We start from the raw sequence: 15,114 nt of genomic DNA on the forward strand, positions 1-15,114 counted from the left end.
TGGTGTCTGGCTCATAGGAAAAACCTAGGAGATGATTGTTGACTAAATCCCCATGGTGTACAGAGAGCGTGACAGCACTGCTGGAGGTGGCCCAGAAATAAAACAAAACAGGCTCTTCACTCTTAGGGATCCCACAGTCTGGGAAGGCATCAAGACAAAAGTTACGACAACAGTCTCTGTTGTTGGGTTGGTTTTTAGTCACGTCCAACTCTTCCTGACCCCATTTGGGGTTTTCTTGGTAAAGATACTAGAGTGGTTTGCCATTGCCTTCTCCAGCTCATTTTACAGATGATGAAACTGAATCAAAGAGGGTGAAATGACCTGCCCAAGGTCACACAGCTAGGAAGTGCCTGAGGCTGGATTTGATCTCATGAAGAAGAGTCTTCCTGACTCTACTCCCTGCACCCTGTGCACTGTGGCACCATCTAACTGCCCCAACATGATAAGTAAATGTGCTGTCTGTGGGGTGGGGGTGGGGGGGATTGCTTTCTTTTCCTGGTCTCCTGGTAAGAAGTTTTTTTTTCTGTACTCTACTCTTTAGGGTAGTGGTCAGGATGATAAATAGTTGTATTCAGTTCTAGTCCCTCTGTCTGCCTCCTTTGGAAGTGATCATTCCTTCTAGAACACTGATGCCCCCATCCAGAGCACAGAGATCACCACACTCATTGATGTCATTACCGTTAAAATTCTGAATGATGAAAATGATGTGTTCTCTTTAACCACATCCTCTGACAATAATGAATTAAACATTGAAAAAAATCATAATGAAATACCTGTGAGAGCGATGCTCAACACAGTGAACGGTGTATGGCCAGCTCCCTCATCTACAGGTGTATAGATACATGTAGGTAGGTGTGTATCAATATTTATATATGTCTCATGGTTATCTTAGTCCAGGTGACTAAGACGCCAAAGAGTTTAGCAACTAATGTGCAAAAAGAGGGACTGTTCTGTGATTAAAAAAAAATTAAAATGTGTTTTATAAGCCTTGTACCCAGTTCCAAAAACCGGCTGGGTTTATAATGGCTTGTTAAATCTACACAAGCCTCACTACCATACACCAGGGCTTCTCTCCTCCCTCCTTATTCTTCCCACCCCCTCCACACCATCCTCACTCTATTCCTCCTAAATTTACTAGTCTAGCAAAACACAGAATCTGTCTGCCATAGACACTATTGGAGCACTCTCAGAGACTTGGATTCTAATTAAAACCAACTCCAAGGAGGTAAAATCTACTTGCTTCTTTATTATTCCCATGGCCTACTTTAAGCTGGCCCTCTTTGATTATTATATTTTTGGATCCTGGAATATTCCAGAGCTTACTCTCATGGCTGTTTACCAGGTAGTGCAATCAGGTACTCACTGAAAAATTGACACACAACAACATTAGTAGTTCTCATCTATGCAATCAATCAATCCAATTTTTCTAAACTCATGAGTTGCCTTCATCAATCCCAGCTGAACTACCTTGTCACTCCTTCTTTCTTCTTGGTTGCTTTTTCCAGTGTGCAACATTCACTAAGACGCTGTTTAATGAACTGCATAAGAGCTTGGTAAATTCTTTTCCACTGGGTTAATGCTTCCATTTTTCTTCTTTCTACCTCAAACACAGAAGATTAACTCAAGGCACTGGCCAAAGGCTTGAATGTTGGTATACTAGCAACAGTAGAGGTGTTGGCCGGAATGACACAGTGCTGGTGAGGGCTAAGCAGGGGACCTTCGGGGCCCTCTTGCTGGCCCGGGACCAGTGGTAGTATCTGTCAGTGATATTTATAAGAAGCTCCAGAAGGCCATACCAGAAGGCCATAAGGTCCCTTTATGACCCTTTCCTCCACCCTTTCTTTCTCAGACTCAGTTTGCCTACCAATGAGGACATATTTGTGAGTTCAGTTTTTTGGTAGAAAGGATTCTATGAGATCCACAAGGGTCACTGAGAACACGATTGTAGAGATTCCACAAAATAGTGACAGTTCATTTTATTTGGCTCTAGGTTGTAGGGGGTGTGAGTCATAGCAAAGAAAATTAAGCTCTGGACGGGCATATCAGAAACTACCATTTGATTGGGATGCAGATTTAGCTAGCTCCTCATGGAGAACTCCTCCAGTAAGCTGCCATCTTAATTTTGTGGTCCTTAGTAACCATACACACTCTGTGTGCCACGCCCCCTGTCACACCGCAGCTCAGTCGGGCATCAGGAATGCCCATTTACCGCTGCAGGAGGACTATTTTAGAACTGACTCCTCACAGTTAGACCAGGTGACAGCTTCTCTTGCCAAGAAATACCATTTCAGCTCTTGGGAGAGTAACTTATTTTAATAGACCCTACAAAAATACATATCCTCATTGGACATAGGAAAACAGTTCATTTACAAATAGCGTCCTCAGAGCTGTGGTGACAGTATGCGATGCGCCTGTGAGAATGCATATGAAACAGCAGCTTGGAAAGTCAATGGGGATCTTGGGTTGCTCCTAAAGAGCCATGCTGACACAAGAAGGAACACGGACATGGCAAGCTCTGTAGGCTTGTCCTGGAATTTCCAACGGGGTATCTTAAATAAGTGGGTGATTAAAAACACAAAGAATATTAAAAAGGATTATAAAATGGATCATTTCCCCATCACTTGTACTACAAAATATCTATAATTTAAAAATCCCCAAACTCCCCCGATCAGCTTGTCCTTCTCTCTGTCCAGTGGTAAAGGAATGCCAATGTTCTGTACCATTACTTCTGGAGGAAGAAAATACAAATGCTTAAACATTTGGACCAGTAGCAGTTGAGATAAATATGGGATTGTTTCTAGCCCTGGTCAAAAGGCAAGCTCTGAGATGAATCTTACAGCAGACCACAGCTCTGGGATAACACATTGGAAGTTTATATTGAATGTGAGAGTTCAAATATAGCTCCTATCAATGGCTCTCTGCTAAACAATCCTTCTCAGGGGTGAAATTTATCAATCCCCAAAGTGCATTGAAATGATAAAAGCAGCAAACCCGCTGATGCAACACGCGAGGAAATTCCACACCAATAGCAAGATGAACCACAGGGGCTACTGTTTATAATTAGAGAAACCTGAAAAAAACCAAGCGACTTTCCTGCCACCCATCACTCACTGCTTATATTTGTGGAGAATCATGGTTCCCGCCAATAGCCTTTTGTCCATTTCCCAACTTTGCACGTATTGTAATCAGCGGAAGGCATTGAGCAAGTTCCATTAATTTTGTACTGACTCTTAATATTCAGGTCCCAGAGATGAAAGGCTAATTTATGAAACATTTCACTCTTTATGGTGAGAATTTAGCAATGAATATGGAACCAAATATAAACACTGTATACCATATGTACAGTTACTTTCATAAGGCATTATCATGTATTTTATTGAAAAAGATTCAACATAGTAAAGTCTTATTTTAAGATATATTTTCTTTCTCAATCCGAGGTGTTTAGTTTATGAAAATATCATTTTATCTATATTCTTTTTGAATATATGCCAACATATAACTTGTGCTAGAAATATTTTATGGGAATTACAATTCTTTATATCTGTATTTTCTATAGAAAGGCATATACAATTTTGAGGCAGTGTTTCTGATGGAGAGCGGAATTCTTAAAGAGCTTGTGTGTGCTTCCGTGCTCTGAAATTATAGGAAATCCACTTTGAGAAGAAACTAATTTGATAAAAAAAAAAAAAAAATGAAATGAAACAAAAACCCCGCACCAATGCCCAGCCAGAGGCTGACAGTGAGAACTAATACATCACCACGTGAACGTCTTATTTATAGAATGAACATTTTTAAGGAGGATCAGTACTGACATACAGTATTATACATTTGGCACTAACGTTTGCCATTGGTCCAGCAATTGGCAAAAATGTCTTCCTATGTATAAATTTATCTTTGAACATTAGGTCTGATTAGACGAATCTTCACTATTTATAAAAAATATTTAGACAGTAAGCTCACGCTGAATAACTAGGTCTACTGTGTTCTGGAAACTCTTCAGGAGTAAGACTGCTTTCTCATGTTCCATATGCACGAAACTGTGTCCATTTGCCTGGAAACACACAAATGAAACAGCATAATCAGCATCAAATACTAAGCTGTTGTTCTCTATTATTTCTAAAAAGCAACAAAAATCAAATAGAAATCAACAGAACATTTTATCATGGGAGAGGCTTATTTTTTAAGCCTACCCTGAGATAGTAATGAAGATATGCAAATGATCTTTGTTTCATTGAAAGAGGTTTAGCACCATTAATTTCTTCACAATACTCCAAATTTTAAAAGTCACTAATGCAGCTGAGGTGTTCACATACACATGGATGATTTAGACAAAAGGTGGTGATCTGTTTGGTGTCTGGAGGATCTGAAAGGGGGAGGAGTTGCCCACTTGGGGTTGTACTGATGAGACATGATACTTCATGGTGACCAAATCTTTCACCTGGGCAATGTAGAGAGGCTGCCTATCTTGACTGAAGACACTTATTTCTGCCCAGGGCAGATGAGAACAGAGTTTAAGTCCTGACTTTTGGATTTATAGAGCAATGACTGATTTCAGCTAGGTTTGCTGGGAGTCATAACTGCTGGGTTGTATCCCTGTGTCATCAGACATCATTTTGATTACTTCAGGTCATGGTGTGAAGGAACAGGACTGATTCCAATCATGTTTCATATAGGAGTGCTTTTGTCATTAGCCCACAGCAGAGAAAGTCTCACAAATATTGGTCACATAGGATCTCATTGACATGAAAATCATAGAGAAAGCACAATATTATTTAACTATACTGGAAAACCTTGCTGTCTGAAAGTCAATTTTCATTGTGTTTGTAGACATAGCTTGGTCAATTTAGCTTAAATAAATGCTTATTTTGATTAAAGAAATCAGGCACACTGGTGTTTGGCCTTGCACAACCTTAAAGAACAAGGCAATTGTTTGCATTTCTCACTTTGTGGTTGGCTGGGTTGGTCTTGTGTATACAAAGCTTTTGTTATGATACTCTTACCACCTTTTGTGATCCATTAAAATAGGATTAATATTTTTCATAACTACTCAAATGTTACACTGCTTTGGGAATTCTCATGACAAAACAATAACATGTCAGAAGTACTACTGGATAACACTTTCATGAGGTCCCTCTGTCTCATTAATTAAAACTTGGTGGTCAAGAGCATGATGGAGGCATTGCTTGGGAACATCAAGCCCCTTGACCCATAAGGTAACACTGAGAAACAAACATAGAAGAAGAAAACTTAGAAATAAGGAAATGATGGTTTAGAATCAAAGTACCTGTCAAGTGTGCTTCCCACAAGGACCTTTATTTAATGTAAGAAACAAGAGAATTTGGCATGATAGTAGCTGAGGCAGGTGTAGAAAACAAATAACAGAGTAGTCCTTTGGCTATTGGGCTCCTATGCCCAAACTTCTTGCCCTAAGTTGTATTAATAAGCAGACAATTGGGCTCGTTCACTTTTCCTTCAAGTAAGACCAAGATGTGGTTTGGAGAATTGAGCTAATTGGTTTTCTGTTACCTGACCTGGGCACAGGGGTTTGTTGAGACCTGAGGGGGGTGATTTACTAAGATCTCTACTTTCCCCCTCGTAGGGACATCATGAAAAAGGTCCATCTCTTCTCTTTGCTCCAGTAAAATGCAAAGTTGGTGAAAATAAACTTTTTAGTCACGGTTTTGGGAGAACTCTGTCCTGACTCTATTATTTGACAAGAGATACCTGTGCATCTGCTCTATAGAAACCAAATTGAATAAATGTGGGCTCCTAAATGTCAAATTTGGTGAGTAATTCTGAAATCTCCCAGGTAAGGGTCATATTTTAAGGGTACAGTCTTCAATAAATTTCATTTATTGCTAATGAAGTTGATGAGATACAATCCCATTTTAAAACAATTTTGATAAGTACCTTCTCTATAGAGGGTGAAATTTAGATAAGCTCCATTTCTGCCTTCATGGATCTTGTAGTCTAATAAGTGATATCAATAAATCCTATATTAAATATTCCATTTTTATCAGTTATTTGTTAAGTGTCTGCTAAGTATCAGGCACAAATTAAGCAATAGTTATACAAAGAAAGGGAAAAAAATCCCAGCCCCTGTTTTTTTTTTTTTGAGGGGGGAAGGCAGGGTGATTGGGGTTAAGTGACTTGTCCAAGGTCACATAGCTAGTAAGTGTGAAGTCACTGAGGCCGGACTTGAACTTGGATCCTCCTGATTCCAGGGCCATTGCTCTATTCACTGCAATACCTAGCTGCCTCCAGTCCCTGTTCTTAAGAGACTCATGGCCTAATGAGGGAGAAAATATACAAACAACTATGTGCAAACAAGATAGATAGAAGATAAATTGGGGATAGTCAATGAAGGAAAGGTACTAGAATTAAGGGAGATTTTAGCTGGTACTTGAAGGAAGCCAGGTAGTGGGGATGAAAATTCCAGGTATGGACAGTCAGTGAAAATACATGGAGTCAGGAGATAGAGTGTCTCATGTGAAGAACATCCAGGAGGATGTGTCACTGGATCAAAAAGTATGGGAAAGAGGACTGGGGGGAAGGGTCATGTATGAGAAGAAGAGGAAGGAGTCAGACTATGAAGCCCCCAAAAGAATTTTGTTTTTGATCCTGGAGCTAATAGTGAGTTACTTGAATTTGTTGAATGAGAGCATGGGAGACATCGTTAGATCCACCTGAGGAAGATCAGTTTGACAGGTGAGTTGAGCATTGCCTGGATTACGGAAAAGACTTGAGGCTGGGAGACCCAGCAGCAGGCAATTGCAGAAATATAGACATGAGGTGAAGAGGTCCTTGAACAAGGTGGCAGCAGTGGAGAAGGAATGTGTAAGAGATGTTGTATAGGTCAAATCAACAGGACTTGGTAATTGATTGTATATGGAGGGAGCAAAGCAGAGAGGGAAAAAGAGAAAGAGAGGAAGGGAGAGGGGGAGAATCGAGGATGATACTTAGACTGAGAACCTGGATAACTAGAAGGATGGCAGTACCCTTGATAGTAATAGGAAAGTGAGAAAGAGGGAAGAGCTTTTGAGGAAAGATAGAGTTCAGTTTTGGACATGCTGAATTTAAGATATCAACAAGACATCCAATTTAACTTACATTAGAGAATTGGTGATGTGAGACTAGAGTTCAGAAGAGAAGATAGGGCTGGATAAATAGATTTGGGAATCATCAACATGGAGATGGTAATTGAATCTGTGGAAATCACCAAATCAAATAACATAGAGGGGGAAGGGAAGAACACTCAGGACAGAGCCTTGAGAGACACCCACTATTAGTGGGCATGACCTTTATGAATATCCAGCAAAAGAAACTAAGAAGGAATGCCCAGACATGTAGGGGAGAGAGGAGTGAGTAGTGTCTTAAAAACCTAGAGAGAGGATGGTATCAAGAAGAAAATGATTAACAGTGCCAAAGACAGCAGGACATTAGATTTGGCAGTTAAGACATCATTATGAAAACTTTGGGGAGGGCACTTTTAGTTGAATGGTGGGTCTGGAAACCAGAATGCAGAGAATTAAGAAACGAGTGAGAGTGGAGACCCCTAATATAGATCTCCTTCTCAGGGAGTTCAGTCACAAAAAGGAAAAGAGATGGGACGACATCTGGTGGGGATGGATGGATCAAGCCATGGTTTTTGGAGGATGATGGAGACACAAACACTTTATAGGCAGTAGGGAAGTAGATAGGAAAGGCTGAAGATGAGTAGGGAGAGACAGTGAGGGACTATTAATAGAGTGTATCATCTGCTGGAGATGCCTATAATAAACTTGAAGGCTACTCGGAGAAATTTCAGGGCTTCATCACAATTACATCTTGAATACCTTAAGGTATTGTTAGACTCAAAATAACTTGGGAATTGGAGGATGCGGTGCAACTCTAATCCCCCATCTACCCACAACAGGGACTGAGATCTCCGGTAAGCAGCAAATGGCTCCCAAGTAACCACAAATCTGCTATTGTGACATAATTCTTTTTCTTCTTTCAAAGATCTTTGCTTATGGCTGGAATGTCTTATTCTATGATGATTCTTTGTTTACAAATTATCCCTCCACAGCGCACAGCAGAAGAATCTCTCATCTGGCAGCACAAGTCCCTGTGTCTACTCCCACGTGGAGTCTTCTACCAGGCACGGCAAGGAAAAGCCTTGAATTGGGTTGTGGCTCTTTTGGACACTGACTAGATAAGGACCAGCAACAGAAGAAGGCTGGCTTCTGGTTTGGTTTGTTCTTGTGAACCTCTATTGATCTGCTGTGATTGGCCACCCTAAAGTCTAACATATATCATTGTTTTGCTGGGTGAAGGCTTTCCACTGCTGCATGGGTAATTCTGGGGCTTGAAGTGAGACAGAAATATCAGTCATTATTATTCATTTCTCCCTCCTAGACCCTATTTACTCCCCAACTGTTAATTTTATGGTTAGAATTTTTGGGTAATTTTATCCAATTTATAATTTTATTTTTGTGCTGTCAAATGACAAGGGCAGATTTTGCTTGTGCTTGTGTGTGTGTGTGTGTGTGTGTGTGTGTGTAAAAGAACTAATTCCTTATTATCAATATCTGTAAATTTCTTGCTAATCTGGATTCAAGGGTTATATATGCTTTCTGGTGATGAATTTACAAAGAGATGGTCTCACCATGGTTTTGCCCCAGTCTTGCTCTGAACAACCTTTCTACCTGTGCCCTGGACCTATCTCCTTTCTCCATCATCCAGTCCCCCCCCTTTTTCTTCTCTCTTCATTCTCTCTCTCTACACTGGTTCCAATCCTTCTCTTTTCCTCCACCTTGAAGCAAATATAACGTTTCTCTCTTCTATAAAACCTTTCCATCAACTCAATGACTCCCCTTCCATTGACTGTGCTTGATTGCCTCCACTTCCTGGACACACACTTACTGCCCAACCACTTGGATCCTGGCTTCTGTACCCAATGCTCTGCTGAAAGTGTTCCTTCAAAATTCACCACTGATGAGCTTCTTGCTAAAGCCAATGTTCTTGCTCCTCATCCTCTTTGATTTCAGTGTAAATAAAGAGATTGACACTGTTATCCTCTCCCTTCCACCTTTCTTGACACTATTTCCTGGGGTGTTTTTTTTCTTTTTTTCTTAGCAATCGGGGTTAAGTAACTTGCTCAAGGTTATACGGCCAGTTATTTCTGGGTATGGTGCTGAGTGTCTGAGCCCGGGATTCGATCTCTAGGTCATCCTGACACTGGAGCTGGTGCTCTTACTCGCTGAGCCACCTGGCCGCCCCTAAGCAATTGGGGCTAAGTAATTTGCTCAAGGTTACATGGCCAGGTGTTTCTGGGTGGAGCTAAGTGTCTGGGCCCGGGATTCGATCTCCAGGTCATCCTGGAGCTGGTGCTCTTACTCGCTGTGCTACCTGGCCGCCCCAACCTGGGGTGGTTTTTGTGACACAAAACTCTCAGGTCACTTTCTACTTTTCTGCTTACGTTTCTTCTCCCTGCCCCCTAAATGTAGATATTCCCCAGAGCTCTTTTTTCAGACTTCTTTCCCTCCCTTTTTTTCTTTATAGTCACAGAACTATACACTCAGAGCTGTAAGGGACATTTGCAATCATTTAGTTCAACCTTCTGGGCAAATCGTTTAGCACCTTTTGCCTATTTCCTCATATGTAAAATGAGCTGGAGAAGGAAAGGGAAAACCTCTCTAATATCTCTGCCAAGAAAACCCAAGATCAGGGCACGACTGACAAACAACTGAGCAATGACAACCACAGAATTCAACTTTCTCATTTTCCAGATGACAACGGGAGTTAAGATCTAGGTCTAACCCTGGATAGGACCTCAGCCATTGTCTAAGACAACCTCTTCATTTTACAGAGGAGGAAACTGAGTCACAGGAAAGTGAGTGACCCAGACAGTAAGCATCAAAGGCAGAATTTGAACCTACGTCCTCTGACTCCAGTGCCGCACACAGCTGATGCATCTCTGGTTACAGAAAGAACTTGCAGATGTGATCGATGAGCCACTGCCTGCAATATCTACTGTGGCAAACAGAGAGAGACCAGGCCAAAAACAGATGTGACAAACAGCAATCTAGAAAACTTCACTCTGAGTCTTGGGAGCCTTCTAGAGAAGGCTGTTATAGATATGGCTCATGGACATCTGGAGAAGTCAATGGCGATCATAAAAGCCAGAAGGATTGCGTGAAGAACAGGTCATGCCAGACAGGCCTCATCTTCTGTTTTGGCAAAATTATTAGTCTGGCACATCAGTAAATGTAGAGAGAGTTTAGCTAAGTTTTAGCAAAGCATTCGATAAAATCTTTTGTATTGTTATTGCACGGATTGCTGTGGACTCGTTAAAATGGATTTTGAACTGGCTGAACATCTGCAGTCAGAGAGCAGTCAGTAACGGTGGAACACCAGCTTGGCAGGAGTGTACAGTGAATTGCCCTAGGCATCGTGCTTGGCCTTGGGCAGTCCAGCATTCTTAGTGAAGGCTTGGGCAAAGACATCAAGTCTGCCTGTGACACAAAAGCTGGGGGAAAGAACTGAGCCAAACTGGAGAAAATCACCGAAGTGTGCGAGCTGGGTTCACTGGGCCAAGGCAGGCCTTTTAGACCCCCCCTGAACACTTCTCTATCCTCTTTACAACAAGGGGTTTTCCAAACTTTGTCATTCCCCCCTCAAACCTCCCTTGGTACACTCTTCACCAACTTTTTCTGTTGAGAACTTTGCCTTACATTTCATAAAAAATAGTTGAGGGCGTTCCCTGAGAACTCTCTCTTCTCCCGCCTTCCTCATCTTTTATCACTTAGATACCTTCTGCCACCATCTCCTGTCTCCTGTGAAGAGCTGTTCCTTCTCTTAGCTAAGTGATCTCATTACATCCCAAGCAATCCTATCCTCTCCCATCTTCTATAGCAGACTGCTTCCTCTATCCCCCTCCCTCTCACTTGTCTTCGATTTTTCCCTGTCTGCTGTCTGCTTCTCTACTGCCTACAAACATGCCTGTGGCTTTTCCAATTAAAAAAAATCCTCCTTTGATCTGATAACTATTGTCCCATCTCTCTTCGGCCTTTTGTGGCTTTGAGAAGGCCATCTATCTGTCTGTCTACACTAGGTATCTCTACTTCTCTCACTCTCTTCGTAATCCTCTGCAGTCCGGCTTCCAGCCCCATCATTAGACTAAAACTGCTCCCTCCAAAGCTCTGCTAACTGATCTCTCAGTGGCCCAATCTAATGGCCTTTTATGAACTCTCCTCCTTGATCTTTCTGCATTCTCCACACTGTTAATCACTTTCTCCTTGCTATCACCCTCTTTCTAGGTTTTCTCGACACTGCTTTCTCCTCATTATCTTCCTACATGCCCGGGCATTCCTTCTCAGTTTCCTTTGCTGGCTCTCATAAAGGTCATGCCCATGAACAGTGGGTGTCCCTCTATACTATTTGATTTGGTAATTTCATCAATTCCCACATTACTAATGACTATCTCTATATTGATGATTCCCAATTCTATCTATCCAGCCTTAACTTCTCTTTTGACCTCCAGTCTCACATCACCAATTCTCTGTGCAAGTCTCAAACTGGATTGTCTTGTTGTTAAATTCATCATGTCCAAAACAGAACCCATTATTTCTCCCCAAACTCTCTTGTCTTCCTAACTTTACTCTCAAGGGCACTACTATCCTTCTAGTCACTCAGGCTCACAACAGAAGTGTCATTCTCAACTCTCTCTCTCTCTCACCTCCCCCCCTCATACAAATAGTTGTCAAGTTCTGACAATTCTACACGAGCAGTATATCTCATCTATGCCCCCTTTTATTCTCTGATACTGCTGCCACCCTACGATAGCCATTAAAGTGATTTTCCTAAAGCACAGGTCTGACCACATCACCCCCAATTCAATAAACTTCAGTGGCTCCAGAATCAAATGTAAAACCGTCTGCTTGGTATTCAAAGCCATTCAGAATTTAGCCCCCTCCTACCTTTCTATTCTTCTTACACCTTGCTCCCCACAATATATTCTTTGATCTGGCAACACTAGTGCCCTGGCTGTTCCACAGCCAAGACCCTCCATCTCCCATCTCTAAGCATCTTCTCTGGATGTTCTCCATGCCTTGAATGTTCTCTCTCCTCATCTCTACCTACTGGCTTCCCTGGTGTCCTTTAAGTTCCAACTAAAATCCCAACTTCTATAGGAACCTTTTCCAAATCCCTCTTCATTCTGGTTCCTTTCCTCGGTTATTTCCCGTTTATCCTTTATATAGGTTGTTCATCTATGTTTGCATGTAGTCTCCCCCATTAGATGGGGAGCTCCTTGAGGGCAGGGCCTGTCTTTTGCCTTTGTGTCCTCAGCACTTCATTCCATGCCAGGCACATAGATAGAAGGTGTTTAATAGAGTTTAATTAATTGTTTGGTAGAGGTCTTCACCACCTCGAGCCTGGACTCTGCAACAGCCTGCTTAGTCAGTCCCCTTGCTTCAAGTCTCTCCCCCCCTCCAGCGCACCATCCACTCAGTTGCCAAAGTGTTCTTCCTAAGGAGCAGGTCCGACCATTGTTGCCCCCTACTTAATAAACTTCACTCACTCCCCAGCACTCCTAGGGTCAAATGTAAAACCCTCTGCTTGGTTCTTTGAAGCCCTTCCTTAACTTTTTAGTCTTCTCACACTTTATTCCGTTCCATTTATTGACAGGTTAGAGTATGGGGCAGAATCTAATAAGATGAAACCCCAAAGAGACAAATGGAGAGTCTTACACTCGGCACAAAAATCAGCTTCCGGAGTGCAGTCAGACAGAAGTTTGCCTGAAGAAGACTTGGAGGTCTTAGTGGCATGCAAGCTCAGTAAGTTAACAGAGCGAGGTGAAAACTCCAAAAGTGCATGGCTCCTTGGCCCGCAGGAAGAGTGCCGCAGCTTCGAGGAGCACAATGCGTTCTGCCCCAGTCAGAATAGAGCTAAAACATTACAAGAAGGAAATCGAAGAGCTCCAGAGTTCCCGGACAGGGACGACCAGGCTGCCAAAGGACTCTGAGCACATGTCCCAAGAGGGTCCGTTGAAGGAACCGGAATCTACTATTTCCCGATATTTAAAAGGAGAAATTAGATCTGTTCGGTTGGCCCATCAGGCTTCAGATCCAGGAGCGAGGACTAGAAGCTGCAAAGAGACAAGCGGTGTTTCTGTGTCAGGCAAAGTTGGCCAGCAATTCGTCCTGTCCCAGAGCAGAAGGGGCCGCTTGAAGATGAGAGGAGCTCCTCCTTCTTGGAGGTCTGCCAGAAGACGCGGGATGACCGCCTGTCACATACGTTGCGGTGGGAATTCCTTTCAGGTCGGGGCTGACCTACCGGAACCCCGAGGGACTTTGTGACTCTAAAAGGCTGCGGTTCACTGAAAGGCAGAGTCAGGACTCGGACCCCGATCTTCTCTGGACCCCCAGCACTTAGTAGCGTCTTGCAAAAGTACAGTAGGTGCTTAATAAATTCTTGGTGACTTGACTTGCTTTCCTATAAAAGGTGCTTTAAAAAATCCATTTAGTGACAAAGGGATAAAATCCCTCCCCTATGACAAAGAAATGAGATTGAACAAGAGAATTCAGCGCGCAGGGCGCATCTCTCTGGGCATCTTTTGCCGCATCCGCGCTTAGAGCTCTTTTTTTTCTGCGGAGAGCCCCAGAGGGCTGCTCGCTGCCTTCCTCCGAAACCAAGGTCGGTTACTGCACTGTTGAGGGTTTTCAGGGCCCTTTCTACCGAACTGGTATCTCAGTGCTTGTTTTTCCTTCTAAATCAGACTGCCTCACTCACCCCTGGGGATCCCATTCATGATCACAATTTCCAAGAATAAAACATCTGATTTCATAATTATGTTCCCAAACCCTTAACGTAATTTGCCTGCTAGACTTCTCCCTAGGATGTCCCCTCCCCAGCACTGTGAGATCAATAGGGCCTAAAGGGAATCTTTCCTAAAGGCCAGATCCTTCTCTTAAGTCTTCTCTAAGTAGTGGCCACCTCCCGGTTAGATTCTGTTGTCGCCTAGTATGTGAAAAGGCCTTGCAGCTGTTTTTTAGCTGCTGGGTTATAAGAGGAAAGTCAAGAAGTTCTTTTGATGCTGGAGAATGTTGTTGAACAAAGACATAGGAGATCAGATCCCTTAATGGTCCGTAAGCATTTAGGAAATACCTATTAGGTGCTAAGGACTGGGGATACAAAAACAAACAAATAAACAAATAAACAAACAAAGACAGCCTCTGCCCTCAAGGACCTTAACTGTTTACAACAGGAAGACAATCCACAAAATGAAGCAGAAAAGGGAAAGGAGAGGGAGCCAGCCGGAAGGAAGGGTTTAACGGAAATGTCAGCAGCCTGGGGGTAAATGAGGAGATGTCTGAGCTCCGTCCTTACAAGGAAGTTTGGGGTTTGGAGTCCCCCTTTAATCAGTAGGACCGAAGGTGAGTAGGAAGAGTCCCAAGCTGACGGGATCTTGTAGGATGATGAGGTTATGACAAGAATGAGCTTCCTGGGGCATGGGGGAGAAGGGAGTCAGAGCATTCCCAGAGCAGGAGCAGCCCGGACAAAGTGAGGAGCATCAGGTATGTGAAGAGCAGGGCTTGGACACAAGGAGTGTCGCATGTGGAATGACTGAACGGACGGAGGAACTTGAGTCAGAGGGAAAGAGGCAGCATGTGAGTGGGGAAGCCAAGCGGTGATTCTGGCCCAAGGAGGGTGAGCATGTGTCTGGGTTTGGCCCTGGATGGTTTGGGTGTCAAAATATGTTGGACTGGGGGTGACCTCTGCTTTGCGGAAGCATGGAGAGAAAGAGTAGGTCCTTAGGATAGCTGGAGACTAGCATGCCTTAGTGGGGTTCTGAGCCCTGAGAGGAGGCAGCTTTAGACTTCAGTGCCCTCCCATACAACAACATCTCTGTTTGGGGAGCAATGCAGAGAGAGAGCCCTCCACATTATCGACCTAAAAGGCACAATTCTAGATGTCCAACCGTCTCCACATTCAGCGAGAAAAAAGAGAAGCCAGTAGGGTTTGTATAGGATGAGAATGCTTGTGATCGTTCAGAGTGGGTCCATGATTCAGTGTTCTCCCTGTCACCAAATTCAAGCCTCAGTCATCCTTTATTCCTTCTTCTCTCTCCTG

At 43.0% G+C, this 15,114-nt stretch overlaps 1 protein-coding gene across 1 annotated transcript in view; it reads right to left on the reverse strand.

Annotated features, from left to right (window-relative positions):
* Positions 1-1,240: 1,240 nt before the first annotated feature.
* The window catches only part of LOC138164868 (leucine-rich repeat-containing protein 7), a 602,064-nt gene continuing 588,190 nt past the window's right edge, over positions 1,241-15,114 (reverse strand). Inside the window, exon 27 of the mRNA XM_069092797.1 lies at positions 1,241-4,051. Within this exon, the coding sequence (XP_068948898.1) occupies positions 3,944-4,051 (108 nt within the window). The 3' untranslated portion in view covers positions 1,241-3,943. The remainder of the gene's footprint in view (positions 4,052-15,114) is intronic.

This window comes from Petaurus breviceps, unplaced genomic scaffold (assembly GCF_028583685.1).
Source record: "Petaurus breviceps papuanus isolate PSGF00001 unplaced genomic scaffold, PetGlider_PUasm1.0 207, whole genome shotgun sequence".
Taxonomy (NCBI): Eukaryota; Metazoa; Chordata; class Mammalia; order Diprotodontia; family Petauridae; genus Petaurus; species Petaurus breviceps.